At 39.1% G+C, this 27,443-nt stretch overlaps 1 protein-coding gene across 4 annotated transcripts in view; it reads right to left on the minus strand.

Moving 5' to 3' along the window:
- Window positions 1-3,465: 3,465 nt before the first annotated feature.
- The window catches only part of SCAI (suppressor of cancer cell invasion), a 47,475-nt gene continuing 23,497 nt past the window's right edge, over window positions 3,466-27,443 (minus strand). For 3 of the 4 annotated variants that reach the window (XM_067308824.1, XM_067308821.1, XM_067308825.1), the window contains exons 4-18: window positions 25,095-25,190; window positions 24,369-24,455; window positions 23,680-23,778; window positions 22,187-22,283; window positions 20,724-20,822; window positions 19,461-19,613; window positions 18,531-18,632; window positions 17,725-17,826; window positions 16,092-16,170; window positions 13,914-14,013; window positions 13,359-13,440; window positions 8,570-8,642; window positions 7,041-7,214; window positions 6,748-6,848; window positions 3,466-5,600 (exon numbers count right to left, since the gene is read on the minus strand). In XM_067308824.1, coding sequence (XP_067164925.1) covers window positions 5,451-5,600; window positions 6,748-6,848; window positions 7,041-7,214; window positions 8,570-8,642; window positions 13,359-13,440; window positions 13,914-14,013; window positions 16,092-16,170; window positions 17,725-17,826; window positions 18,531-18,632; window positions 19,461-19,613; window positions 20,724-20,822; window positions 22,187-22,283; window positions 23,680-23,778; window positions 24,369-24,455; window positions 25,095-25,190 — 1,594 coding nt within the window. In that variant the 3' untranslated portion in view covers window positions 3,466-5,450. The remainder of the gene's footprint in view (window positions 5,601-6,747; window positions 6,849-7,040; window positions 7,215-8,569; window positions 8,643-13,358; window positions 13,441-13,913; window positions 14,014-16,091; window positions 16,171-17,724; window positions 17,827-18,530; window positions 18,633-19,460; window positions 19,614-20,723; window positions 20,823-22,186; window positions 22,284-23,679; window positions 23,779-24,368; window positions 24,456-25,094; window positions 25,191-27,443) is intronic. The other variant, XM_067308822.1, reaches the window with a different exon arrangement.

Below are 27,443 nucleotides of genomic sequence, written 5' to 3' on the forward strand. Positions count from 1 at the left end.
AATATCTGTTTTTTACCAAAATATGATATACAGGCACATGGCTGTAAAATAACTTTAAACCAATTCACTATAAAATTACTTTGGGTAATAAATAATCTGATTCGCAGAGGCAAAACACTCCTTTTCCCTTAGCAGATGGACTGTCTGAGACACAGTTCATCTTTCTGTATTTCCAAAATCCCCCCTCCCTCTCCCATCTGTATTTTGCTTGTACTTCTTGCTGAGCTGAGGGCCAGGGCATAAGCACCTTGTGCTTTTCAAATGTATGAGGCAAAATCCTGCTCCTAAAAATCAGTTACAACTGAGAAGTGGTAATAAACAGATGCCAAAAGAAATCTGCAAAGTCAGTGGGCCAGATACTCAACACAGGCTTTTTTTCTTGAAGGAATAATTGCTGATGTAAGATCCAATAAGGTCTAAAAATCTCTCAAGGGGCTACTTTGGGCAAGTAAACAGTAATTAAGTCTGCTCTCAATGTGAAAGTAGGATCTTTAAGAGCAAACCATCTATGCACGCATCAGGGCAGCTGGCCCAGTAATAAGAGTAAGTCAATGGGAATGCAGAGTTATTCCTTAGTCTTCTGAAAGCTCTCTCATATTCAGAAATCCTCAACTAGATCTCCTCCTCTGTCTTGGAAGAGCAATGGTTTGGAGGAAAAAAGTGATGACAAGGTAGGGTCTTTTTCAGAAGCAGTAGCTTTACTTTCACTCCTAAATATAAACCAGAAGTATTTGTCTGATGCTTCCTTCTCTGCTCTGTTTGTAAACATCCAAACTTTCAAAGCCTTGGAAATAGATTTGGTTGCACAAGCCAAATTACCATAAAAGTCAAAGATACTCAGCAATGTAAGAGAGCCATGTCAGGAATATGCAAGTCATCTACTCTGGACAGTTTTGCCCTGTCTTCTCCACCAGTATCCCTCACAGAGAGGTTGGTGGTGCAGCTTAGTCTAACATTACTGAGTCGCACAGAACAGCTTTCAGCTGATGTATTAGACTTCTTCCCTTGCGAGATTACTCTTGCTGTTACTGTCTGTGGAGCTCCCTCAGTTACAGGAACAACAGTAGCCGTCACACAGATCAGCTACCAACACCAAAGCAGCCACTTAATGTGGGATGGGCAGGACTAAACAAGGGCTCTGCCACTGCTATCATTAGTGACCTGTAATAAGAATATTTACTGAAGAATCTAACATAGATAAAGCTTTTACAAAAGAAGCCTCAAGACAAAAAAGTTGCTCAGAGAGATCCCAAGCTTTTTAGCTTTGGGGAAAAAGCGGACTTCAAGCACAGCACAGAGTCATACTATAAGGAATGGCGGGGGGGGGGGAAGGTAGTTCAAAACAGCATGCCTGTGGATGAATCTTGGAGCTGTACTTTCATTCCATCCTCAGACAAGAACCCTGACCAGAGCTACTGAACTTGTAGCTTTTGAAGATGATTATTTGAAGCCTCATTTCCTGTCCCCATCTACCTTCTGTGATCCTTAGAAAGACATCTCTACACTTCTCCCCATAGAGTATTCTTGAGGGTTTAATTAAGTCATGACCTGATGGACATTATTTTGACAAACTACCCAAACTGTCCTGAAACTTCTCAGGAAAGCACTCCAGGGAGCAACTCCAGTTTGCACAGCTCACAGAAATTAATGCTCCATTTTTGTTGCCACAGAGCCAAAGGACAGTGTCCAAATAGTAAAAACAGAGCTCTAAAAATTCATGGCCCTATTTTCCCCTCTCACTGTTATTTTGAGAAGTTGGGAGGAGCGGGGGGGTTGAGGGGGAGGCAACAGCACTGATTTGGCTAGATGTTCTAAAGCCAATTTGAACACAGGAGTACAAATAGAGATGCCTCCTGGGGAAGGAAGGTTAATTCAAACATATCGCATGCAGTAAATAGGGGCCTAGGCAGAAGTCCAATAAGGAAACATTCAGTCAAGTTCACATTTTCCTCTCCTTAGATACTACATACAGAATTTACCCTTTTAATTCAGTATTGCCTAATGGTAGCAAGTCTTCTCCACTAACATAAGCAATAAGAATATATGGGGAAAGGGAGAGGGATACAAGAGGGAAGGCATTGGACCTGAGAAGAAAAGGATCTGTTCTCTCCTCACTCAAAAAATGGTTCAGTCTTTGCTCCCCTATAGTGAGATCTGCTAGATATATAAACCAAATTTTTCTTCAGTACATACAAGCATACATAGAGAAGGTACCTACAACCATAGCACACAGTACACAGTAGCACAAGTTTAGAACGAATTAGTAAGTTCAAACAAGACAAGCTTTTACTTGGAGGGAAAACGTCAGTATTTTCATCTTGAATGCAGCTGCTTTTTTGGGGGGGCACAGGGGGTAGGGTGTCTGGCTCAAAGTCCAAGACCAAATACTCATCTTATCTACAGCTAGAGCAGACAGAAGGTATCAGCCTTTTCTTATAAAGTACAATTTCTTACTCCTACTGACACAACAGGAGTGAAATCTTTGTCTTTGAATATTCCTATCAGCAGCATACCTTCTGAACCAAAGGTCACTAGGTAAGAAGAGAATGAGGGACCTCAAGAATGAATTTTTGACCCGAACAGACAAAGCTGACAATGTGTTTAGCTTCTGAACTAATTTTCAAAGCCATATATTCTCCTCCTACATTCTAGCTTCTTTAGTCAGTTTTTGTTTTGTTTTGTTTTAAAGTGCATTCTCCTCTGATTAGATCTACCTAGTTAACAAGCAAACAGAACCTCTTCTTAGGGCTGCAAAGTGACTTGGAGGCCTCGCAGATCGCAAGCAAGGACTCCTCGCCTCAGCCCAGCTAAAACGCAGACTAGCGTGTCTGCCAAGGCTTTCCCAGTCAGCTAGCAGGCAATATTCCACAGAGGTTCAGCAGCCCACACTAAAGGAATCTTCACTCCTATGCTTCAAAATAGCACACTATTTTCCAGATACATGGAACCAAAATGAGAATAGCTTCATCAAAGCAAAAGCTAAAGCAGAACAAAAGCATCTGATTGGAAGGCAGTGAGCTGGGGAAAAGATACGTTCCCCTCTTCCACGCACATTAAACACTGCTGGTGGAGGAACAGCAGGGAGCGTAACAGAAGTGATAATCTGCAACTCTGACCTGCTGCTGCTTTAAAGGCTTTCCATATCTTTAGCTTCCACATATGATCCCAATTTTTAATAACTGGGGACCTCCTACCAGAAGGAAAGGCAGATCATCAGCTTCACCATTAAGAATCCATGAATCTAATCATTGTAATACACATAGGAGTACTCATAACCCCTAGCTAAGGCCTCCTGTACCTGATTTCAGTTCTGAATTACTTCAAGGACCTAGTGTAAGTCCCTGAATACAGAACTACAATGGTAGAAGAGTCATAACCTTACTACAGCCACAAATGATCTGGAACACTTTTTGGAATGCACCCAAAATGGCGTATGTGTGTATATATAAATTTTGTATATAGACATTGTACTGTTTCATACTTTTTAATACATATACAAGTACCTATACATATATACATATTTACAATTTACACCAGCAAGTAGATGTATGCATATTGTACATATACACACAAACGCCTAGAATACATATACACACACAAACACACACTCTTTAAAATAAACTCCACATCCCAGGTAACAAAGTCCTGCCATAGTCCAAAGAAGAGCAGCACCAAGTGGTGAGGGGCCCAAGATACCAGTTTCAAGACTGCTCAGAGAAACAAACACTAGTATTCATTGAATTTTTTACACTTGAGAAATTAAAGAATGGAGGGCACAGGCTACAGCCCAAGATATAGAGAACCTTCAAACTTCCCATTTCTACTCTAGCAAATCCTGCTGTTCTATACTACACCCTGCTGAATGAGGGTCCATCAGTGCTGATTTCTAGTCCTTCACTATTCCAGCTTTTGAGTTTATCATACCATTGTGTCACGGTTTTGCAAACATGCCTACTACAGCGGTCTCCACATTTTGCAGTTTTTTTTTTCCACCTGAAATTAGAGGCATGGCTCGGTTTCAACTTTAAAGCACTGATCAGACTTGTCTTTTCACTTCCTTTCCAGCACACGAACAGTGAAAACAGACTTGTTCATTTAATAGTTTAGAATATTTTCATTTTCTTCCCCCCCCCCCCCATGCCTTCACTGTCAGGAGTTGCAAGAGTTCCTCTAGCTCTGCAAGGAAGGAGGTACAGTCCAAAAGAATCAGCAAGCACTTTTTCTCCGCAATCAGAATATCCTTCTCCAGGAAGCGCCTTCACAAAGGTCACAGTACTCCTTAACACACCTATACTGAGCCCTATGGGCTGAGAGAGCCTATAGCACTGCCAAACAGCATTACAGCCCCTCAGTTTTACTGGCTTGAAAAAGGACTGAGATGCAATGATGGGCACTCACAACATTAAAGGGGCTTTGTGGCAGCACTCTTTTTTTTTAACCTCCAAGAGGAGCACCAGTGTCTCTTCTAGGGCACAGGGATCCAAAACAGATTGGTTGGATAAATGGGTGCTAAGAAGGGCTGATATTCAGCACTTTATGGGACACACTTTCAACTCTTATCAGGGACTGTTAACACTGTGGGAGCCACACGTTTCATTAACGCAAGGAAAGGACAGATTATACCTACTGGAGATTTAAGAACTTCTATTAGCTCAAAATGAAGAATGCCCTCTCCTCCTGGAAAATTGCGGCAGCAATACAAATGGCAGGATGACCCATGTTATGGTGAGAGAGGGGAGCCAACTTTCTTGGTTTTCTAATTCTAATCAGTCTACTAGCCATCCACCCACGCAGGCAGAGTGGAAATTATCCTTGGCCAGCAGTATAAATTTTGTATATAGAATTGGTGTGACAAATTTATAGGGAGCATTAAATCTCTTTACGACTTCATGTCAAACCCACTGCTCCAAATGCAGCTTAATCTAACCTCAGTTTTGTCTACTTACTTGCCTAAGACTGAAAAAATATATTTGTTATGAAGGACTCTGTTTTATTGCTATTGCTGGTTTGCACTGTGTGGTTCCATCTTTACCATTTCAAATTCAGAGTCTTTGGGGAAAAAATATTGTTTTTCTATTGATTTTTTTCAACTTTTTAAAATTGTATAAAAATAAAGGATTTCCACGAACGTGGGCTATAGGTCACCAATAGTACTTCTATGCTTAGGATCAGCTGTTGGAAATGTGGTTGACAGCAGCCACAAGACCAGAAATAAAACTCTAGTGATTCTTTAGTTTAACATTTAAAAGACATGAAAAGTTTCACTTATAAAATTGACCCCATACAGAATGGAACAGCTAAACTAACAGCTGTTTATTATTACGTTTTAAAATAATGGTCCTAAATTTAAAAATAAAATCAAGTACTTCCTTTTATGATTTTCACATTAGAAAACTGCACCATTCAAAATCTGTGACCAGGGAAACCCCTTTGCAGTAAGACAGTTTCTTTTAATAATCGTCGAGCGTGTTTTCCAGAAAAACATTTCTAACATCCAGTATGGAAGCCAGCTCCAAAATGTGCTTTTGGAGGTGAGGGTTCTCCACAGTTTCATCTCTTGGCAGCTGAGGATAAGATTCTGGATAATTTCGAGTTTCCTGCTAGACGACAGTGAAAACAGAGAGAAACAGACGTTCATTTATTTTTATAACCTTTTAGAAGAAGATTGCAAAAGGCCAGTTTCACCTAAGAAGTATCCTTAGCTGTTCAACATGCCACATGGAATGAAAAGATCCTAGCAGGAATAAATGCATGTTGTTTTTTTTTTCCATTGACTCAAAGACAGTCATAGTGGCAACACAAACGTTCACTCATCTAAGATGATTAAGTACATTTGCTTTTAGTTCTATATTCACAGAAGCCTTACCAAAAAGAAAAAAAAGAAAGAAAGAAAAAAAAAAAAGACTTCACACATACTTACCTACTACCGATTTAGGCTGGAGTTCATTTCTTGAAATTGTAGACATGTAAGCATCTCCAGTGGGAGATTCATCTCATCCTAAAACAGATACCTAAGACACTAGGGGCAAATCCATCCCCACTCACAAAAGATCTACTTTTTTTCCCTGCTGTCAAGGAAGCCTGGGTAGCTAACTTAGGCTTGGAAAACTACTAGATGTCTGCAGTTAGGCAACCTTAATTCTGCTACCTCTTTCCGTGCTTCTACCTTCATTTCTTCTGTAACACTTAAAGTGGAGCATGCAATTTATATGCCAACACTCACAAATGTAAGATGATGTAGATCCGGAAGCAGACTTCACTGCTGGCACAGTGTTAACCAACAGGGAGGGGAAATACTGTCTGTTTAGTTTATTCATTTACACTTGAAAGGCCTTTCAAAATTTACTCACACTAGAATACCTTGCAGTGATAAAGTTTTCCTCCTCTCCACTTTCTCTTATATTCTGGTTCTCCCCTTTTTTTAGTTACGCAGAAATAATAATCTCAAGTTAGTGAGAGGAATATTTCTAGCAGAAAAGACTATTCAGAGTGACATAAATGAATATGCTAATGTTAGAATGTGTCTACTACTTGTGTAGTGGAATAAGGCTGAAGCAAGTCAAAGACTTCATGCTCTATAATAACAAGGAGATTGACACAATACAAGCTGTAGGCATTAGCATGTGAATATCAGCTATATTTCGCAAGTCAGAGTGATATCCATAGCCATAAGACCCTTCCATCCTGAGGCAGTGCAGTTCTATCTGCATGAGATTGTTCTCACAAAGGACAGATTCCCCTGCATACCCGGAAAATTTTGTGCATCCTCATAGTAGCCGAACAGAAGATAAATCTTGTTAGAAGCAAGCGAAGAAATTCATCTCCAAAAAACTGAAGAAAGGACTGATCTGCAGAGAGACAAAGAAAACTCAGTTCAGAAAGGCTCTAAAAACAAAAAGGACCCTGGAGGAAACCACCACGTATACTTGTGCATTCCCTGTATTCACTATTCTGTCCCTTGGAAAGCCGGAGCAATAACAAACAAGGCGTCCGCTCAAGTAGCATACTAAGTTTCAATTGTTACATCTTTAGGCACGTACCTATGGAACGTGAGTGGGTCAGCAGCTGGGCAATATCTCGGTTGATTTTTCTAAGGTAATCTTGACACTTCTCCCACAATCCTCTGCGCATGCTTGATAATCCAGAGACAAATAGGAATGCCATTAAAGGATTGTTCAGAAAGAGTGTGAAGAGGCTACCCCGCTGAGACTGATCTAAAAATCAACAAAGAAAGAGATGCATTTGGCACATGAAACAGAAAAGCTGTCCCTGCTACAGAATGAAGTCCATCACCCACTATACTCTAACAGCAATGCCACTAGTTTGTCTCAGCTACATCTTCTTGTCTCCTGTGGTAGATCTGTTCTCAACGTGATGCACGATTAGCAATAAAGGATCAAGCAGTTGGACCCATAAACCCCCTCAAAGTCTACATAGTTGTCCTTTTGTTGGACAGCATCACTATGTCCTAAAGCACATTTATTCTGTGTAGTTCAACATGATACACAAAGTCCAAGCTTCACCTCAATAAACTTGTAAGTTAAAAGAAAAAAGTAATGCACATAAGATGATCATGTACCCAAACAGTAAGGCCACTTCCTCCTCAGCAGGGCTTACTAACTTGACATGGGTATTGCTTTGGTGCAATTCCTCTTCTTTCACAAGCACACAGTCCTGCATGGTATAATGCCGTCCTGACACAGAGGCTCAGCTAAGTTCAGCTAAGAAGTTTCTACACAGTGCTCCAGTGCGCAATGTAGCATCCCCTCAGAGCTACAGCAAGACTTTTGAGACTGGTCACTCAGCGTGATATAAGCATCCAGTATTTTATAAAGAATTAAGCTCTATTTTTTCAAAGTTTCTATTTAAACAGGATTCATTGTAACAATACTTATTTTCTACTGCAGTTTCAATTTCTCACACAGTCGCTCATGATATATGCCTAATACCGCTCCCTGTGGCTAAAGCTAGATTTTCATACTTGATTTTGTGATGAAAAGTAACCTTAACATGGCAAATTCTAATGAGAAAATCTGGAATTATATTTTATGGTAGTCACAAGAAGTGAAGAATATAATTTTCATTACCTGTTTCTACTATAAATGCAGTTTCTCTGGGGATACAAATCCAACAGCTTTCCTTAACTTACCCTCCAAAACCAGAACCAGATCATGGGAAGATTTTGCTTTACATCTGGCCTTTAAAAGCTGATACCTTAATTGAGTAGGTAACATAACCATGCTGACCTTCTGGTACTAATAAAGCTACCCCAGGTGCTACTAAGAGAAAAAATAAATTAGAAACCCACCACTGAGCTGGCAATTTTCTGAGTCTCAGTGTAGAAGAGAATTTGCCTTCTAGGAATTGATGAAACTGTTTGTACAAATATCATCATTGTTAGAAAGAGTTATTTGCCATAAACTGTAAGTAAACTTTATCATGCTACTTCAGGAATAATAAAATTATGATAAAACCTATCTTTTCCCTGAAGTACCCATTATATTTGTTTGGCAAAATGATAGATAAATGATGCAACTGCAAGCTGTTAGGAAATGCAATACTTACATACCTTGTAATGCTTTTGGATATGCTGTTGGAGAAAGCAAGCACACCAATGGCTGTCCAAATAAGTTTGTGAAGTTCTGTAACAGATAAGAATTTAAGTATTGATGGTCACTTTGCTTGCTTGCAAAAATTCAACAAGCTAGGGGTACAAACAAGGACTATTCAAAATACAGTATGTGCTAATGCCTGCGCATAGTTAAGCTTAGAGAGCAAGGCTGACAAGTTGACTTAGTCATATATCACAGCCCACAGAAGGAACATAACCTACTACACTTTAAAGGAATTTAAATTCTCTCATTTCACAAATCTAACAGCAAGTGATAGCAGACACTAATTTAATGGAAACACAGCTTTCAGTAGTAACACTTTACTAAAAAACAAACAAAAAAAATCTCCACTCAAGTTCTGAAACAAAAATGAAAGCCATTGGCTATTATGGGAAAATAAATCTAGCTTCTTTCCTTGATACCATCTGAATTATCCAAAGTGATTTATTTCCCCTTTTCTTTCTAGCAGTACAACTATTTCTGATGAAACAGGAGAGCTCACTGCAGAAAAGCTTTAAAATAGTTTCCTTGTAAAACTAATATGTCATAACATCTGTTATACTGAAGCCCCATTTTACAATACCTGCTTCATCCACCTTCCACCATCCATCTTAAATATTGCACAAGTGTTACATTACACAAGATTTCCTCCAGAAATCTCAAAAAAAGCCTTTGTCCAGTTTCACCAACATATACTTGGAACAGTCCTACTGAATCTCTAACTAATCCTTACAGTAATGATTGCCATTTTTCATTTAAACAAACAACCTCCCTACAACACCTGTTATACCTCTTACGAACAACAGCTTTCTTAAAACTGAAGGCTTTCAAAACCATAGAAAATGTAAATTTATGTCTGCATCCTGTCAGAAAGCACATTCATACCATGCATCCAGAGCCAGGTGAGTGCAACACAAATGTCTGCAAATTATATTTTTAAAATTGGCAGGTTATGAATGTTAGGTATAAATCACAAGAAACTATTTGCTTATGTAGAAACATCAAAAAAGCCTGTTTTTTTTTTAATTCCTCTGGCTTCTGTTTAATTCAAATGGAACTCTCCCTCCTGGGCAATGTGTTTCAATTAAATTTGTTTCGCTGAATTAATTTCATCCAAGTCTGCTAATACTAAAGACAGTACTCTAGTCTAATCAAAATAAAACATTTCCCATATCTGACAAAGTGCTGGCTACTCCTAAAAAGTCCTCTGTTTCATGAAGAGCCCAAGGGAGCTTTATAATGCTAGATATTAAGGTTTGATCTCTAATGAAGAAGCAAATACTATTATCGTGAATACAGTAACTGCAAGCCAACCCAGTAATTAGTAATATTGAAATTTAAAGAAACATTTAAAACTCCAGGAGTCACCGCAGCCATTGCTAGTTTGCTCTGAATGGACTTAGTGCTGTTGACACTCACAGGGCGCCCATTCTCAAACCACATGCATGTTCAGTATCCCTGAACAGATTCACAGTTTGGATTAAATCTGTTACCAGCCAGTTAGAGACCAAAGCAGATATTCCATACACTTCATCACTAAATGTAACAATGTTATTAAACACTGACTACTATAGAAGAAAAGCAAGGATCATTCATATATTTCATGAAAGATATTTATCAATGGACAGTATTCGAGATCATTTTGGACCCTAAACGTCCCAGCAGAGATGAAGCCAACATAGCCACTAAGTCCTGCAAAGGGGAGAAACTACATGGTTTACCATAACTAACACAGAACTCGCACTTTGGAAAAGAGCTGCTGGTGCCGGTGTTACATCTAAACTACAGATCCAGGAGTATAAGACACTCAGCTTCCAGGTCTGTGTCAGCTCTGCCCCTGACAAAACTCACTACCAAAGCCCAAGAAAGAACCAGAATTCACCCACCACCACCTCATTTCCTGATTCCCGAAACATTTCTGGTTCAAAATGAACTCACTTTTGACTTCAGTATTCAACTTTTCTAACACAAGCAGTGCTGCTTTTTTAAAATATGAGCCACATACATCTCTTTCCAAAAAAGAACTACCCAGCGTCTCCAAGAGAGGTCAATTCACAGGCAAGTTTTACTAAGCAGAGCATTTATACCATGTCAGACAAAGGCCTTGCATCCTTAGTTGCTAGAGCAGTACTTTTAAGACTTTGACCATAATCTTCGACAACTACAGCCACTAGAAGATACTGATTTAAAACATTATTTCATTTATATATACAGTGGTAATCTTCACAAACACAGCCATCTACATTTAAGCTGAGGTTTTCCAAAAAATTCAAAGCTTAAGTAGATATGCTCAATTTGCAGTTATCTTCCAGTTTTAGCTAAAAATACAGGGGAAGAAGCTGTTCGTGTAAGTGCAGCTGATTTGACAAACTGGCAAGTCACTTCCTGGCAGGACTCTCTTTCAGTCATCGCCATTTAAACCCTCCAGAAAGGCAGAGAGGGCAAGAATGTGTGCAGGAGAGAGAAAAAGACATGTGAAGAGTTGCTGTTACTGCTAGTATTGCTAGCGGTGACATTTAAATGTCAGGACGGCGACTGTCCTATCAGGAAAGCCCAGAGCAGCCACATGGAAAAAAGTCAGAACGCTGGCTTCAACTTTTCACACAGTCGTGCAGAACCTCTTTGTCCCAGTGCTTGAGTCTACAAAGCATCTCATAACAGACCCAGAGGGTACTCGCAGGACAGAGCTATCCACGTATTCTGGCTACAAGGAACCAAGCACGTACAAAATAATGACAGACAGGAATCTACAATGGCTAGAAAATACTGAGATTGAGAATTCTGTCGTTTGCCTTCAGTTGAAAGAAGCAAAACAAAACAAAAAACCCAACTCCCATATATCTATTTGCCTACGTGCAATGGTAATAGATTGTGAAGGCAAATGTGAGTTCTCAAACACTGAATGTATTTTATTTTTTAAATAGAGGTCCACGCTCTTTTTTTTTTTTTGCATTCTCTCCCTAGATTCCCCACAATTGTGCCCATACGATTTCTATCTGGGTTAGAATTCTTAGCAGCCATCTCCTTAATCCTGCCCTAAAATACTTTGAAAACCCACATTTCTATATTCCTTACATGCAGGCAGAGATTGGACTTTTCTTGTGGCAGCTGCTCTGTGTGCTTAACAGACAGTGCGCTGGGATATTTCACACTACTGATGATCAGTTCACTGCAGAACACAGAAAAGAAACTAAATGGAGATGAGAGTTTTTGCTTACTGAACAGAAGTTATTTTGCAATCTAAAGAGAATACAATTATCACATTTAAATGTAATACAAAAAGCACAATTCTACTGAAAACACTGTCAGTTATTCTCACAGGAACTAAAAATCTACATGTGGGAAACCATTAGAGATCCTTTGCTCTAAGCTGCCCATAGAACCCTGCTATGCCCAAAGCTGTATATGAATTAAGGGTCTCCAAGAATCCCTTACTCTCTTTTCCAGAGCAGATCCACTTTACATCTTTCAGCAATTCCACTAGAGAGGAGGGCAGGGGGAACCAAACCCAAGATCCTCTGCCTGCCCAAAACAAAACCAAAAACCCCTGTTGTTGCACTGGAATCCACATCAAGAGAGCGCAGAGGAAAATAAATCCCATTTAAATTCTCATTTTCTTAGAAAGACAAGTAAACTATTCTGATTGCATCTCCCTCTCTTTAAATGAGGAAGAGAATTTATATGTAATAAAAGAAAAAGCGGGTTTGTACTGAAATCTGATGTGGTGAAGTTAAATATAGTAGCATTTAAAAAGCCCTTGAAATGCATTACAAAACAATAATAAAAAACCCTACAGAAATGCCATATCATTTTAAAGACTGTTAGGTCCCTGGCTCAGTACAGGACTCACACTGATCACTGATATCCTAACTCTTGTTAGCCAACATATGCCTTTAAAATGAATGATGCAGGCTATGGATACTGAACAAAGAGCAAGTTCATCTCGCCACTAGACGTCCCTATTCCTCCTCAGAAGTGCAGCTGTGAATTTTCACTTTCCTCACTGCAAATAATGGGGCTATTAAAAGGAAGACATATGGAAGTGACAGTTTCTCCAGATATAGAACATTCTTAATATCCCATTCACCAATGAAATAATGTCATAATGCCATCCAGATGCAACTGGCGACTGAGATGAAAAATGTCTGCTTCTGTATTACCCAAAATGCAGATTCCCAATGGTGATTTGGTATGGAATAATTCTACTTTAAGTTCATAGCACCCCAGAAGGAGGCTCATTGTCCCAGCACACACCATTCTACAGTAACGTTGGGTGCTAATTTCTGTGTCTTGTTATTTCCTTGGTTCAGACATTTTTTCAGACACAGACACCCCTTATTTACAAAATCAGGCTCAATGCTTTGACTCCTGTTGCTTAAAAGCAACTGAGTGCTGGATGACTGGAGGAAAAAAAAAGAGCAGATTAGATTATCTCCCTCCCCCATGCACACACACCAAGATTTGTCTTTGGTATATAACAAAAATAAACCTCCCACCAGAGATCTTGGAAATCTTGAACCTTTTTTCCCTCCAGGAGGATTTATTACTTTCCAATGAGCGGCTGTTCATGTGCTTCTCCTTCTTGTTCCTATTCATAGGATCAGATCCTGACTAGCATGCACAACCTCAAAAGAAAAGAAAGACTGAATACAAAGTGTTTAAAAAAAATAACCTGTTAAAAGTGTAAGCTAACTAGGGGTTGGCACTGTATCCTATCATACATGCAGTTGCATTCAAGAGCCTTACCTTATAGGCGACACTGTTTGAAGAATCCACAATGATAAACAGGGGCTTTCTTGTAAAAGGGTAGAGATCACCAGGGTGAAGACTAAAAAGAGAAAGAGACACTTCAAAGAGCAGTAGAATTTCTGTGAAGTTGTGAAAAGGCACAAGTTTCCTAGACACACAGCTGCCTATATCTGGATAAAAAGAAAGCAGATTCCCCTTGCCCCAATTCTCAGATTCATCCTCAGAGAATAACTGCAAACCCAATTTGATATTGTCTACACTACAGATTATTTGACTTCTTATTAGTTCTTTCTCCAAAAGAGATCGTTGATCTTATTGAAGAGTCATCCACCACTAATTTGAAGTTTTCCAGTAACAGAGAAATTACCTTAAAATATAGTAACTTTTCTCTAGTGTTTAAATTGCGACTTAGAGTTGCACACTCATTTAGAGCTCTTCAAATTCAAGCCAACCTACATTTATGTCCTACACTGTAAATTCAAGAGGCTTTGATGCATTTCTCTCCAAGAAAAATTCTTCCAGATTTGCAGTTGTCAAGCTCATGAAACTCACCAGTGCATTTCCTTGTAAGATTGGTTTCGCTTGTGGATAGCATCCCCATTTATAATGTCCCGGTTACTATTTGTCAAAACGCCGCCAAAGTCATACGGACCTATATATGGCAAAAAGAAAGCTAAAATTAGCAGAGTCAACTCAGCTCATATGGATTTAATGATGATATGAAAGGGAGGAAGCAACCAAAAAACACTCCAAAATAAAGTGAATCTGAACTACTGCAGTTCTAGGGAGGGGAAGGAGGAATATGAAGACCTTCCAGTTTACTAACCATCTACTTAATTTTATGCATTTTTAGTAGTTTCAGCAACAACCAGACAGTAGAAGAAAACCCTACAACTTCATAACTTCTAATTTATTTATTCACTATTCAAAAGTGCAGAAATATAATGCAAAAGACCCAAACATTGATATAGCAAAAAGAAAAAACTCACTATGTATTTCACAGCAAAATCAATACCCTTCTTAGATTACTACATGAGCCAGTATATTCTAGAAACAGAATCTGTTCTTCAAAAATTTTAAGGCTAAATCAATTAAAAACCCTGAAGCCTCTCAGAATAAATATAATACTATCATCTGCAGTAAGAATACTGCAAAGAGTAGTTGAATACTGCAAAGAGAAGAGAAAGCTCAGAGAAAGAATATGCTTTCAGTACTCCCAGAAAGGATAAAACATTCCTAACCATGGTTCAGATCTGCAGTAAAGGTTAATTTTTAAGTTTTCAAATACAGAATTCCCATTTTTAAATGCACACAGCCTTCACATGTGTTCCTAAGGTAAGCTCAAGACATTCTACTAAGTTTGCACAACTGAACTACCTGCTTAACTGTTCGATGGACAAAGATGATAGTAATGGCTATAAAAACATCAAAACCTACACACAAAAAAAGTGCTAGAGATACTGGGAAATAGTAGAGCTACCAGAAAACCTCATAAACATTAATAAAAGACAGTATTAGGATTTCCCAATTCTGTTATGCATTTGCCGATTTGGTTGAATCATATTTTGCCACCAAATATGATTTTTTCATGTTCAGATACATAAAACACTTTTCCATTCTAAGGGAAGCTTTGGGAATACAGAATTAGGAACAAAACATACATTAATTTGGCACTGATGTCTCACATGTGACCTGTCAAACACAAATGGCTTATAAGAGCTCAACAATGCAGCCTGTAGCTGCTCTCCCATTTAATAAGGCAGAACATTTTGCTCTTTGCAGACAACACTACCTTATTAAGAGAAAGCAGTTGTAATGTCATTCATTTAATGAAAACTGAAGGTTGACTATGCAGCTCGTCAGAAGACGGAAACTGGATGCCTCTACAGCAAGGTATTAAACTGAAAGAAGACATGCAGTGAAAGTGGGCATAATGCAGGCTTTAAAGAACACAATTAAGTCAAAACATATCACCAAGCTGCAGCACAAAGTAAAATATTAAAAGCATTTAAAAAAAAAAAAATCACTGCCATAATCAAAGGTGGCAGGGTTTTTTTTTTTTTCCTCTAACATTTTAAGAGCTCTATAAATCATGCATGGGGATGGACCAGGCATGCATCTTATAAAGGAATGCAAGTCTCAAACAGATGAGGTACGTACAATATTTAGGATGTTAAAAATATTTTTTTTCTTTAATTATTTAAATGTAAACAGATCTTTTGACTGCTTTTGCTTCAGCCAACCGGTTTTCAGCTTTTAGATTGCATCTGCATCCAAATATTCTGCTAGGTTGCAAAGAACAGAAGGATGAGGTGAGAGGAGTTGTCAAAAATCATGATAAGGGCTTGAATTGTCACATCAACATGCGTGCAAACAGAACAATCTCTGCAGACACTTCTTCAGCCCTTTTTCCACCCTTCTCCTGACAATATATTCGCCTAGTATTGGAGATTGAGCCAGGTAGTCTTCAAAATTGGTGAAACTGAATACTTCTGATGCATCAAAAACTGGATATGTCCTTTGAAAAGCTTTCAAGTTATGCACACTGATTAAAACACAGGGAATTAACTGCTGTTTGTGTGAAGAAAAGGCTATCTTACTAAGTAGACAGGAGAATAAAATTGACTTGTCCTTAAAAAGGAGCTTTGTGACATCTTTCTTGGTCACTTGTCCTGGAACATAAAGAGAATTCAAGCCCTGTTCATGACAGGGAGCATTCCTTTATTGTACCTTCACTATCCGAACGACCTGAGGGAAACACGCCCGTGGCAGACAAGTAAATCAGCAGTACACTGTTCGCAGGCAGCTCCTGAAATTCAAGTAAAGAGAAAAGTAGCAAGGGAAGAAATGTATATATGTATTTTTACAGTCTATCATCAACCTGATAGAAGCACTGTCATTTAAACTTGTGCTATTCCTGCTTCTGACTTCCCTTCACTCTGTTCTTTGTATGTGTATTACCCCTCCCCACCACATATACCCCTTTGAATAGGAGAGCACAGGGACAAAAATGCAAACTGGTGATACACTAATACATTTTTTTCATACAGATCTTTAAAAGGTTGATATTAGAGGTTCAAGCAGTAGTAGAAAAGCAATGTTTGTTTCCACACAGACTCTTATGACCTAGCCAGATCTGAGGTTTCCCAAGAAGTGGAAACTAAGAGCTGCCAAGATCCATGCAGACCATAACTCCCAAATGAGTCAGGCTCCTAGAGTAAGTTCTTTGTTTCTAAAAAGACCATGGCCTGCAACACCCACCTCTTTCCCCTGCCTCTTCAAGCTTCTCAGCTGGAAAACAAACACAACATGTCCAGCTTCCTATATAGGCCTATAAAAGCGATCTATTTTCCATCTTTCTTTAGGCTGTCTTCATGAGGAAACAAACACTTTTAATCTCTGCAGAAAGCTGAGCATACAGGCACTCAAAATTATACGCGGTAAGGAAGCATTATTTTCATCTTATCAGCTGTGAAACTTATTTCTTTATAGGAATCATACTTTGCTACTAAATCTTAAGTTGCTGATTTGTACAGTCCCAATTAAGCATAATGACCCCTGCAACTTTATTAAATGAAACTGAGCTCAGCAAATGTACTAAAATCTACAAACGCATAGATTGTTTACATGGAACAGAGGTGGTTAACAAAGTAAGAGAGGCAGACAAAAAACAGCACATCTAGGAGACAGATGTGCAATTCAGAGGAAATATAGAATTAGAGACACAGAAGGTATATGAAATGCTTAAGAACAATAGTTTCTTGACATACTTCCTTGATTTTGTATTGTGTTTGGCACAATATGCAGTAGAGGAACACTAAGATTTTTCTGTTCTCCAAGTCTTTTATCTCAAGAAGTATTTCCAGCGTATATACATGTGTGTGCGTGCATGTGTGTATATACACACACATGCACGCACACACACAAAAATAAAATTACTTGTTAAGATAAATCACATACAATTATTACATTAGGCTTCCTATATTATTACCATGTTCTACTCTTGATACGGGACAATAAGTACTAACACTGCTTCCACAAGAGTAGTTCAGTCTTCAATTTGAAGATGCTATATTTTAGCAATGATATAATAACTTTTGTATAAACAGCAAGCTGGGTTTCTGTCTTAAGAAGAAGTTTTTCTTTCCATTAACAGCAGTCAACAAATTTGCCTTTATTATACAAATTACACATATCTATAATATCTCCATCCTCTCTGGTGATTATTTTACGTTTTAAAAAAAGCCAACAAAGCTTTCATTACCGTGAAACAGAAAAAGACTATCTCGGCCACATTTTATTCAGTGTCATGTTCCATTCTGGATATTTTTCTATTACAAATAAATTCACCAATATCACACACCTTAAACGATGCTGCTAAGAAAGTATATAGCTGGCTAAAAGTTGGTTTATAAAGTAGGTATTTATGAGGGTTTTCCCGCCTGGCTGGTTTCTCTGTTGACTCCTGTTAAAAAACAAACAAAAAAACCACCCTAATATCACCAAAGCAGCTTCCATTTACTGGAATGTTCATCTTCAATATACTTCCCCCATATAGCAGTCTCCCCATGCAGCATTTCCTACCACATAGCAAACAAAGATAAACAGCATTTGCACCAGAACTTTATATTATCTCTCAATTTAATGTTACCCAAATATTTCTTACTCTCTAAACTATAATTTAAGGAAAGAGTGAAAAAATCCACTCCCCTATTCAATTAAGTAAAAGAAAATCTAGCCATTTCCTTTTGCCTGCGGATTAAAACTATGCATTTTTTTGTGTTTTCTCTGAAGGGGATAGTTTTCAGATGTATTGGCAACCTCTTGTCTGGCTGCATGACTGCTAGGGTCAACGCAAAGGAAAGGGTGGGTATATATGGCCAAGGAGAGACATTGCACCCCTTCAGAAGAACCCCGGCTAGACTGATCTAAACCATTTGCAAAAACATGCCCAAATAATCATTTCTGCTAAGTTTTTGCTAGTGAAGGTTCCAATTAAAATGGAAAAAGTCATTACTTGAGTCAAACTGGTCTGAGCCACCCTCCATTAACTTCTAGTAAGAGTGATACCAGCCTTCCTAACCTGCTGTGCACAGTGACAGTACAGAAAGATCCCACCATAAATCAATACAGGCCTGTTGCCAGGTTGGTCGCTGAAATGGAACTCACCTGCATTCCAGGTTTGTTCATTTGTGAAGCTAAATTCATTGGTTCCCTTTCAAGTGCTTGTAGCATTCGGAACATATCAATTGTTAATTCACTGAACTTGACCTGCAAAAGAGTCAAACTATTTATTCTGCCTGATACACATTAAACAGTCTATTTCTCAGGAATTATCCAGGTAAGAGATTCAACTGCATCCCAGAGAGACTGTTTTCTGTCCCTCTAGGATCTGTCAATGCCATCTTTGAATCTCTAAAGACCTGTAAATGACTTCTGGAAGAGCTCATAGAAGACAAAGTCTATTTTATTACAGATCTGCCTAGCTGGTTTACTGTAGTGTAGACCCCTGCTTAGCAAATTATAGGCTTTTCTGAGGTGTCTACAAGTCAAGTTCTGAAACCCATCAAGTACTATGAATTTAGACAAAATCTGAAAGATATACAAGCTGTAGTTTAGATACAATGCCATTGCTTACCTGAAAAAAGAGCTCAGAAAGAAGTCATGAAATCCATGACTTCACTATCATCACCATCATCTAAAAAACCAAGATCCTGAATCTCCTGAAAACCCTTGCTCTTGCAACAAGCTGAAGTACATGTCATAAGAAAGCTTAAGTTAAGCTTTTTATAGACACACCTCAGAGGCCCCTCATGCTTGAAGACTGTTAAGAATAATCTCTTACATGAAAATCAATTGCACCTACTTAATTGACAAGATGGTCATATGTGATAAGAGATGAGTGCCACAGGTCCAGTAGCATAACAATCTTTTTTAAGTGGTCTCTTATTTCTGACAAACTCTCTGCTTGCTGCCACTGCAAACATCATTACTGAAATATTTGAATACTCGTCTCTATTGGAATCTCTAGTTTCTGTCACAGAGAGATGGACTGTGAACTCCAAGGATACAAACCCAAGTCCCTGCAATCTCCTTTACCTGGTTATTGCAGTTCCCAATAATCAGTGCATCTGCAAGAGCGAGCTGTCCCACTATCATTCCCTGCTCTAGCAATGGAGCTCCTGTTTCAGAAAGCCTGTTGGAGGTGATTACAATGGTGTTGTCATCATTTAAAACCATTACAGGGTCTGCCTAGAAAGACAACCAAATTAAATCATGAATTCAAGGAAATGTACAGATTCGCAATTAGAGAGAAGAAAGAAGTCTTGTCACTTACAACAAGCATTGCATAACTGAGGCAGATTTTTAAAATTAATTTGCCATATGTATCTTTCTATATTTGCATGCAGGCCACAGAGTAATGCCTTTCCACTTGGAAAAGCAGCAGCTCTTAGGGACTACAAGGAAATACCTGGTACAAGCACTTGAATGTATAGCTGATAGAAAAAACATTCTCCCTCAAATGATGTAACTCTGCTTTAGCTTTTCTAGACCTGAGGAACCAAATATCTTCAATGATCTTACAGTTCACACAGAATAAACTAAACATTCCTACACTACAGAAGAATGCTGCGTTGCTTTAGTTTGCCTTCCCTTCCTGGAAACAAATAGTAAAGGAGATGAGCCAATGATAATGCTGCCATCCAGTCTAGCAATATTTAAATAAATACTCGTTACACAGTGACATCCTGTACAAAAGGAGGACAGCAGAACACTGTCTACTGTTGCATGGAATAAATAAATTTATTTTCCTTTTAACAGGCTTTAGAAGCCAGCCATGTTACAACTATGCTAAGAGACACTATCAGTTAATTGTCATGATTACACTGTATTTTCCATTACATACTGCTCAGGCATTGCCAGTGTAATACGCCAGTACTCCAACAATCAAAGTACGCTCTGAAACACAATCAAAACGTCAGCAAATTGGATTGGCTTCCACAACAACAGGACTACAGTTGGTAGTCTTTCCAAAATACTGACCATGATAACTGCTGTGCTTTCAATTCCACCATTTTCTGAACACCAAGATCAAAAACAAAAAGGCGACCAAGTGGGTCTCTGCTTCATGCTTCTGTCTTCACTATGTTACATGACCAGATCTGACTCTTCAGGCACTTTAACAGCTGTCACTGCTACACTACTGTAAACACATTTCAATGATTAAGTTGGACAGGAATACTGTCCCCGCACACAGCACACCTGCTTACCACACAGAGGTGGTGGTACAGGAACACTTTGGTGAAGAAGTCAGAAAATTTTACTTTTAAATTGGCAATTAAAAGGAAATGATATTCTCACCTCAATAAAAGCTGCCACTTCCTGAAGAACCAGGTTCCATTCTACCTGATCCTCAGTATTAAAACGATGAGTGTAATCTTCAATTTCATCTGACAGCTCCTGATGGAAAAAGTTCAAAGAAAAACACAGTTACTTCTTAAACTGAAAGCATAATAGTCAGTCAGTAAGTTTACAGTTTGGTTAGCTGTGCTGGCCTTAAAACACAGCTTCTTTAAGAAGGAAAAAGATCATTTTACTTGAGAACTTATACAACACACTTGCAACTAACATGACAGCCAAAACATGCTCTTTCAGGAGACAGAATGCCAAGGTTACAATGAGTTTTTACAATACAAAGTGTCTTTTAAGTAAGTCTAAATGCAAAGAATATCTGGAATTAAGTTCAACTATCACACTTACATACAGCTGCCTCACTGGTTATTATTGTACGCAACAGATAACAGGGACTCAAATGTAAGGTTACAGGTAACTTTAGATGCATTCGGAAAGTGAATGGTATGCCTTTTATAGCTGCTGCTTCTGCTAGTTCAAGTAAGCTTAGATACGAAGACAGTAACACAACTTACACAAAACTGTCAATACCAGAAGCTGCTTACAGGAAAGTTGTTAGAGGGATTTGGGAAGCATATGTTGTCATGAGAAGCATGCTGTTGCTTTTGTTGTACATAAAGGTATCTCCCATTCTAAGCTGTAACTACTGGAATACTTTTAATCGGTGTTCAAACACCACTATCAAGTCATTTGGGCTTAAAGTTTCATTATTAAATGTCTGATTCACAGAAGATATTCTCCGAGTCGTATGTCAGATATACTAGAAAGGCAATGATGAACATTGGTCTATACTCTATTTGTTGTACCTAAAGAGTTGTGTTTATATGCATTCAGTACTTTACTCCCACAGCAGAGGCATATGCAGATCCAACCTCTCCAATTTCATAATATTATCTACATCCTTTAGCATTTTCATGGGTCTCTGGAAGGGGCAAAATGTATTCAGGATGTGTCCTAGAAGTGGGACAAAGTGAAACAGGTTGGAAAGGAAGAGAAATAAGCTCAATATCAAACTAGGAGACATTGGCTTTCACAGCAATGAAGTGTCATGAAGACTTGGACGAGATTGCACTGATCTTTTAAAGCCACTATGGGAATGAGGATATACCAAAGGTAACTGGATGATCCTCACACTTTCAGATGAATAACATCCATCTTACAGTTTATTCTCAGCTAACTATATACATTTGTACATTTTCTCTCTAGCCAAATGTTCGTGTCATACTGGCATGTCTCCACAGCTATTCATGTTATTCTTTCTTCTGTGATCTCCCAGAGCATGGTCAAAGTAAACAAGAAAAGAATGAAAAGCTATGCAGCCGCAGCTACACTACAGGTTTAACAAGTGAGATTTCAAATGAAATAGACTATAACCAGCAGCCCCCCACCTCTTAATCCTCATTTTAACATACCTTTACAAGGTCCTTTACAACATCCATTTTGTTGAGCAAGAGACAAACTACTATAAACCTTGCATAATAACGCAGCTTCTTAACCACCAATTCAGGCCTAAACACAGCAACGAAAACAACACAACCAAATTTGAGATTAAAACAGAACATTAACCGGCAATTGGGGAACTGGGAAGGAGGAGGGGAGGAGTTAGAGACCAGAACGAGGCTGAAGGCTCTGCAGATTAGAAGTTCTAGCTACATTCATGTGGAGACCAAACAATAGCTACCTGGCTACTTAGAGCTTTATTTAAAATTGAGACCAGCAGGGCATATTTGGCATACAGGGCCATAAAATACAGATCAGGAGAGCCCCAACCTCCCCCACAGGCTCCTTAGTTGAGAAGGGGCATGGGAGTCAGATAAAATAGCTGGCTCTTCAAACCTTTTGACAGTTCATGGGCTGTATCCAACTCCACTGCATCACATGATAGTCACAGCTGGCTCAAAGTCCAAACACCTGAGACAACTTAAACATCTGCAAGTCAGCACATCCTGTAATTACTCATCCATTTCTAAAATCTTCTAACAGCATCTAGAAACATGTGTAGTCAATCCTACGTTGTCTGAAAAAGCTCAAGTGCTCAGACTGAAAATGAGAAATTTTTTTTTAGGAGACAAGATCATAGGATTAACAGATACCAGAACAGAGCAGGGAAACTTTCATCTATTTGTAGAGCACAGATGCATTTAGACAACAGAATGTCTGCAGAAGTGCAACTAATGAAGTCCAGAGATCCTTGAATGCTTGGCAGGAAATTCCTTAACTGAATGACCTTCTGCATTTATGTTGATGATGATATCTAATGATTTCTTCTATAACTTTAACTTGATGAGGGGACCAAGGTTTACTAGATAGAACACAGGATCAGGATCCAAAACTGATTCCTCTACCTGTTCTTATTTCTTGATCTATGTTCTTGGCAGGCAGCACCTGTTCTGCACTGTCATGGCATAGCACTGTTTCAAGTATTCCTTTCTCAGTATGGTGTCTTATGGGAAGATGCTATTCCTCCTGCACTGGCCTCCTGAGGCTCCTGGATTTTGTCCCAGGCAGTTATAGAGGGCTGTTGTACTGCAGTACTGACAGCCCTTCCTCTGAAAAGCCTCATTAGAAGAAACAAACAGGTTCCTCTGCTTCATCCCCACTGACTTATCTTCCAGCTGCAGAATACTAGTTCCCAGCACTACTACTGCTCAGGACTCTAAGTGACAAAGCTGTGGGCCTAGCAGCTTGCTAGCCAGGGCCAGACAACAGAATATCCCTCCCGTCTTCCAGCAAAGCTCTTATTTATACCGAGGATTCTAATCATGGTTGAAGGATTAGAAGAAACTTCCTCCAACAACATTGATTTTATCCCAGTTTTGTTCCTACAAACATAGTTTATAATTATTTGTTATTTTCATACACAGTTCTAGTCCTGAAAAAAAGGAGGACATCAGTTCAGACATACCTGTCTTCTTTGTTGACTTGGGAATAGTATGACCTCTGCCTAATTGCTGAATAGAAGGAGAAAGCTTCATTCAGATAGCTGGTTTCAGAAGTGCGCAAGCTGTAGAGGAAGATGCAGATTAGCTCACTGCTCCAGATGGAAATCCATGCCCAACCCTCCCTTCCTGCCCCCTCAGCCATCTTGTGCATCAATGGCAAAACTCCCTCCTCAAGTAACATCGTATGAAAGCCAGACTCTCATTCTTTGTGCATGCAGGGAAGACAGATTTCAGAGCTTGGATTCTATTTCAGACAGCAGTCAGATCTGCCCATCTTGTGCCCATATGTACAGGTGACAGGTTAATTCAAAAGTTTAAAGGAACATTAAGCTCCCAAACTTGTAAATCTCACTTCTGCACAAGAGTCAAATGCAGCACACATGGAAGAATTGCAGATACTTTTGAGGTAGGAGACAAGTCCTTAGGCAGTATCAATGTGACTCTAGTAATGTAGTATCAGGCTCACAGGTGCCTCTCTCTGCAGCACCCCCATGCAGTCCCAGGTGCCTCCTCATTCAGAAACAGGCATCATGGCTCAACTGACACATTCATTTCTACCTCAGCGGCCTCCTGACTGAGTATCCATACATTTGGCATGGAACTGCCACTAACACTGCATTTCCCTACTGAATCCTTTTCTGTGCTTACTTACTAATAATGGTAATAGAGCTGCCCAATCTTGGAAGCAATTTCCCCAATTTGCCACCGCTTCAACCCATACCGATTGTCCAATACTTGTCTATTTCGCAAGAGAGAAAAGAAAGATTAAAAGGCATTCCAGAATTTCTCAGAACATCACACCAGACAAGACAAAGAGCCATTGTAAGGCCAAATTCTACTTTCATTACTGGTGTGGCATTCCCAGTGGCAGTCCCTCACAGAGCCAAGAGCATTGCATACACACACCAGACCAAGGACCATTATGTTGCAAAAACTTGACAGAGCTATATGTAAGTATGTTGCACAAAATACACAAAACAAAAGGTCACAACTTCCCATGAGAACACTCGGACTACACAGCCAACATAAGGTGTGAAAGATCAGAGACCACACTGCAGCAAGACACTTCACACCATTCCAGATGGGTTTCTGCACTGCAGAAGCCCTCATCCCAGCTTCTCTTTGGTAATACATTAAAGCAACACGTATTCGAGTAGAACAAAAGGTTTTGTTAAAAAAAAAAAAGTCACAGTGAAAACTCTGCAACATTTTAATTTATTAGACTGCGAACACTATAGTAAGTGACTATTCCTCCCTTCATGCCTGAATAACACAGTGAAATCTCAGTGTTAACTGGGGCCTCTAGGCATACCATAATACCACCGATTAAAGTTGCACTTAAATTCATAGAACACAGCTGCCTACAACGGTTTCTTACCGATGTTGCTGTTGAAATTTCCATAGCTTGGTGTAAACATCAAATGTTCGCCCAAAATAGGACTGCCACTGCTTTTGCCCATACTGAGGTAAATCCCTGCAACAGACAAGGGACAAATGCAGAGTTACTGAGCAGATTTCAGTCATCTCAGCATGTCAGCAGCAGATTTGCATCAATGACAGGATAGCTTTGTTCAGAACTGACTTGAAATGTTTTAAAATTCAGCCTATACCTATATTCTTGCTAAGAAAGAAATAATTTTATGGTTATATGCACATAAAAGTTAAACTGGATCCTTAAAATATCACAGTCAAAAAATCACCACCACCACACACCACCCCAACCCAAGAACAAGCAGAACAATCTAATGGAAATTAGTTCATTTAGACTCATTTAGATTGATAGTATTTCTCTTGTTACTCATTAAGGAAACCATCTTTTAAAAATGGATGAGGCTGCTCAATGTGTTCCAGAACCGGACCCTATAACATGATACATAAACCAGCTGTCCAAAAGTCACCAGGTCAAGTAAGCACATAGATGCCCACAGCTAACATTCACTGGGTCAGGGCACATCATCAAAGGAACATTTGTCACCCTCTAACTCTTGTTCAGTGATATGTCAGTCAGAACTTGAGTTCTTCTGCCTTTTTCACATGGGTCACCAGTGCTTTAAAACAAGTTAGTCAAGCTACTTGAATTCTGTCTCTACACCTTCACTTGATTTCCATGTTGCGATATATTCCCCTCCACCCCCACCTGTGATGTAGCGCTAAGGATTTTAGCTTTAAAGATATTTGTTCTCAATCTTAACAAAAGGCCTTCGTCTATGAGTTACTAGAATCTTGGAACAAATGCAACAGAAGAAACCAAAATCCCTCAGTCTCAATGAATGAATGTTGCTTTCAGATCTATGCAGGTGATTCAAAGCAGATACACACCTCTACATGGAAGTGGAGTAGCTTTTTCAAGATGCCATAATTTTTCTTTTGATTCAAGAACGATTTCTTCAGGGAATGCGCTATCAAATCACTGGGCTGGTTAACCTACCTGACCCATTTAATGCCTCAGTCTTCATCAGACTGGCACAGAAAAGCAGCATATTCCACTTCCAAGCCTGGGAGGGCCAGACTGCAGGGAAACACCACCTTTTGGTAACCATGCCATGTTCTCTGGAGGAATAAGACAAGCAAAGCAGTACACTAGGATTTCCAGAGCAATGTACTGGCTCATTTCTGCTAACTGTAATTGCATTAACAGCACCCTAGGTAGAAAGGAAATTAATATTCCTTTGCTCATCAGCCAGCTGTACTTCCCACACAGCTTGAGGGGACCTAGCTGAGTTACTATATGCAAAATGAATCTGTTATCAGCCATGTCTCCTACCACTCTGGAAAGCCATTCCGGTACCTGCTGCTGCTATTCTATGAAGATGGCAAGGAGTCTAGGCAGGATTTTACCAAAAAACAAGGTCCTTCCAAACTTGCAATTGGCTGTGCAGAATCTTGGAACACACTTCGATGCAGTGAGGGATAAGCAAGAGTATAAACATGTGCTTCAGAGCACCGACACAATATACATCTTCATCTAAATACAGCTTGATAGAAACACACACAAATTTAAAGCATTTACTGCAATGAATTGTTCACCACTTTCTATTGTGGTAATAGATGTAAGCACTTTAGCTAAACAAATAAAGTTAAGAAATTGTTCAAATAAATGTTTAAGATAGACTGTGTGCTTTGGTATAGCAAGAAGTAATGCCAAATTTAATTAGCTAGTGCACAAGTTTTCATGCTAAAGTTCAATCTTTATTATTTTCAAAAAAAAAAAAGTAGAATGCAAAATACAAAACAAACAACACTCAGAAAGGAAAAGAAAAAGGTGCTTCCTGGCACTAATTTCAAGAATAACTGAATTAACAAGTTGACTCAGAGAACCCTACAAGTAGTAATTTGGGTTTTTCAGGCCAAGTTGCCGAGGACGTTTGAGCAAAGGACTAGCACAAAGAGATGACAAAATGTACCCCTCCTCCTTCAAACACTGAGAAAAAGTAGGTATTTGCACAAACAAATCAGGAAATAAACAGCTATCTATTTTCTGATGATGATCATGCACTATCCATCATCAGTAGGCCACTACATTCTTTGTACCTCACCTGTCATCCTCCCTAGCACACCTCTCACTGTTAATGCCTTGCTTCCATACCTGCTTCTCTGTATACGCCCAAGCATTCCTATAAAGCCTAGTTCAGCTCAGTGCCCTGCATTTGTTCTGATTATGAGAAACGATTAGGGGCATTTTACAACGTCGCTGTCAGCGCGGTGTACACGTGTTTGGCCATTGTTG

Source organism: Apteryx mantelli, chromosome 21, assembly GCF_036417845.1.
Source record: "Apteryx mantelli isolate bAptMan1 chromosome 21, bAptMan1.hap1, whole genome shotgun sequence".
NCBI classification, from domain to species: domain Eukaryota; kingdom Metazoa; phylum Chordata; class Aves; order Apterygiformes; family Apterygidae; genus Apteryx; species Apteryx mantelli.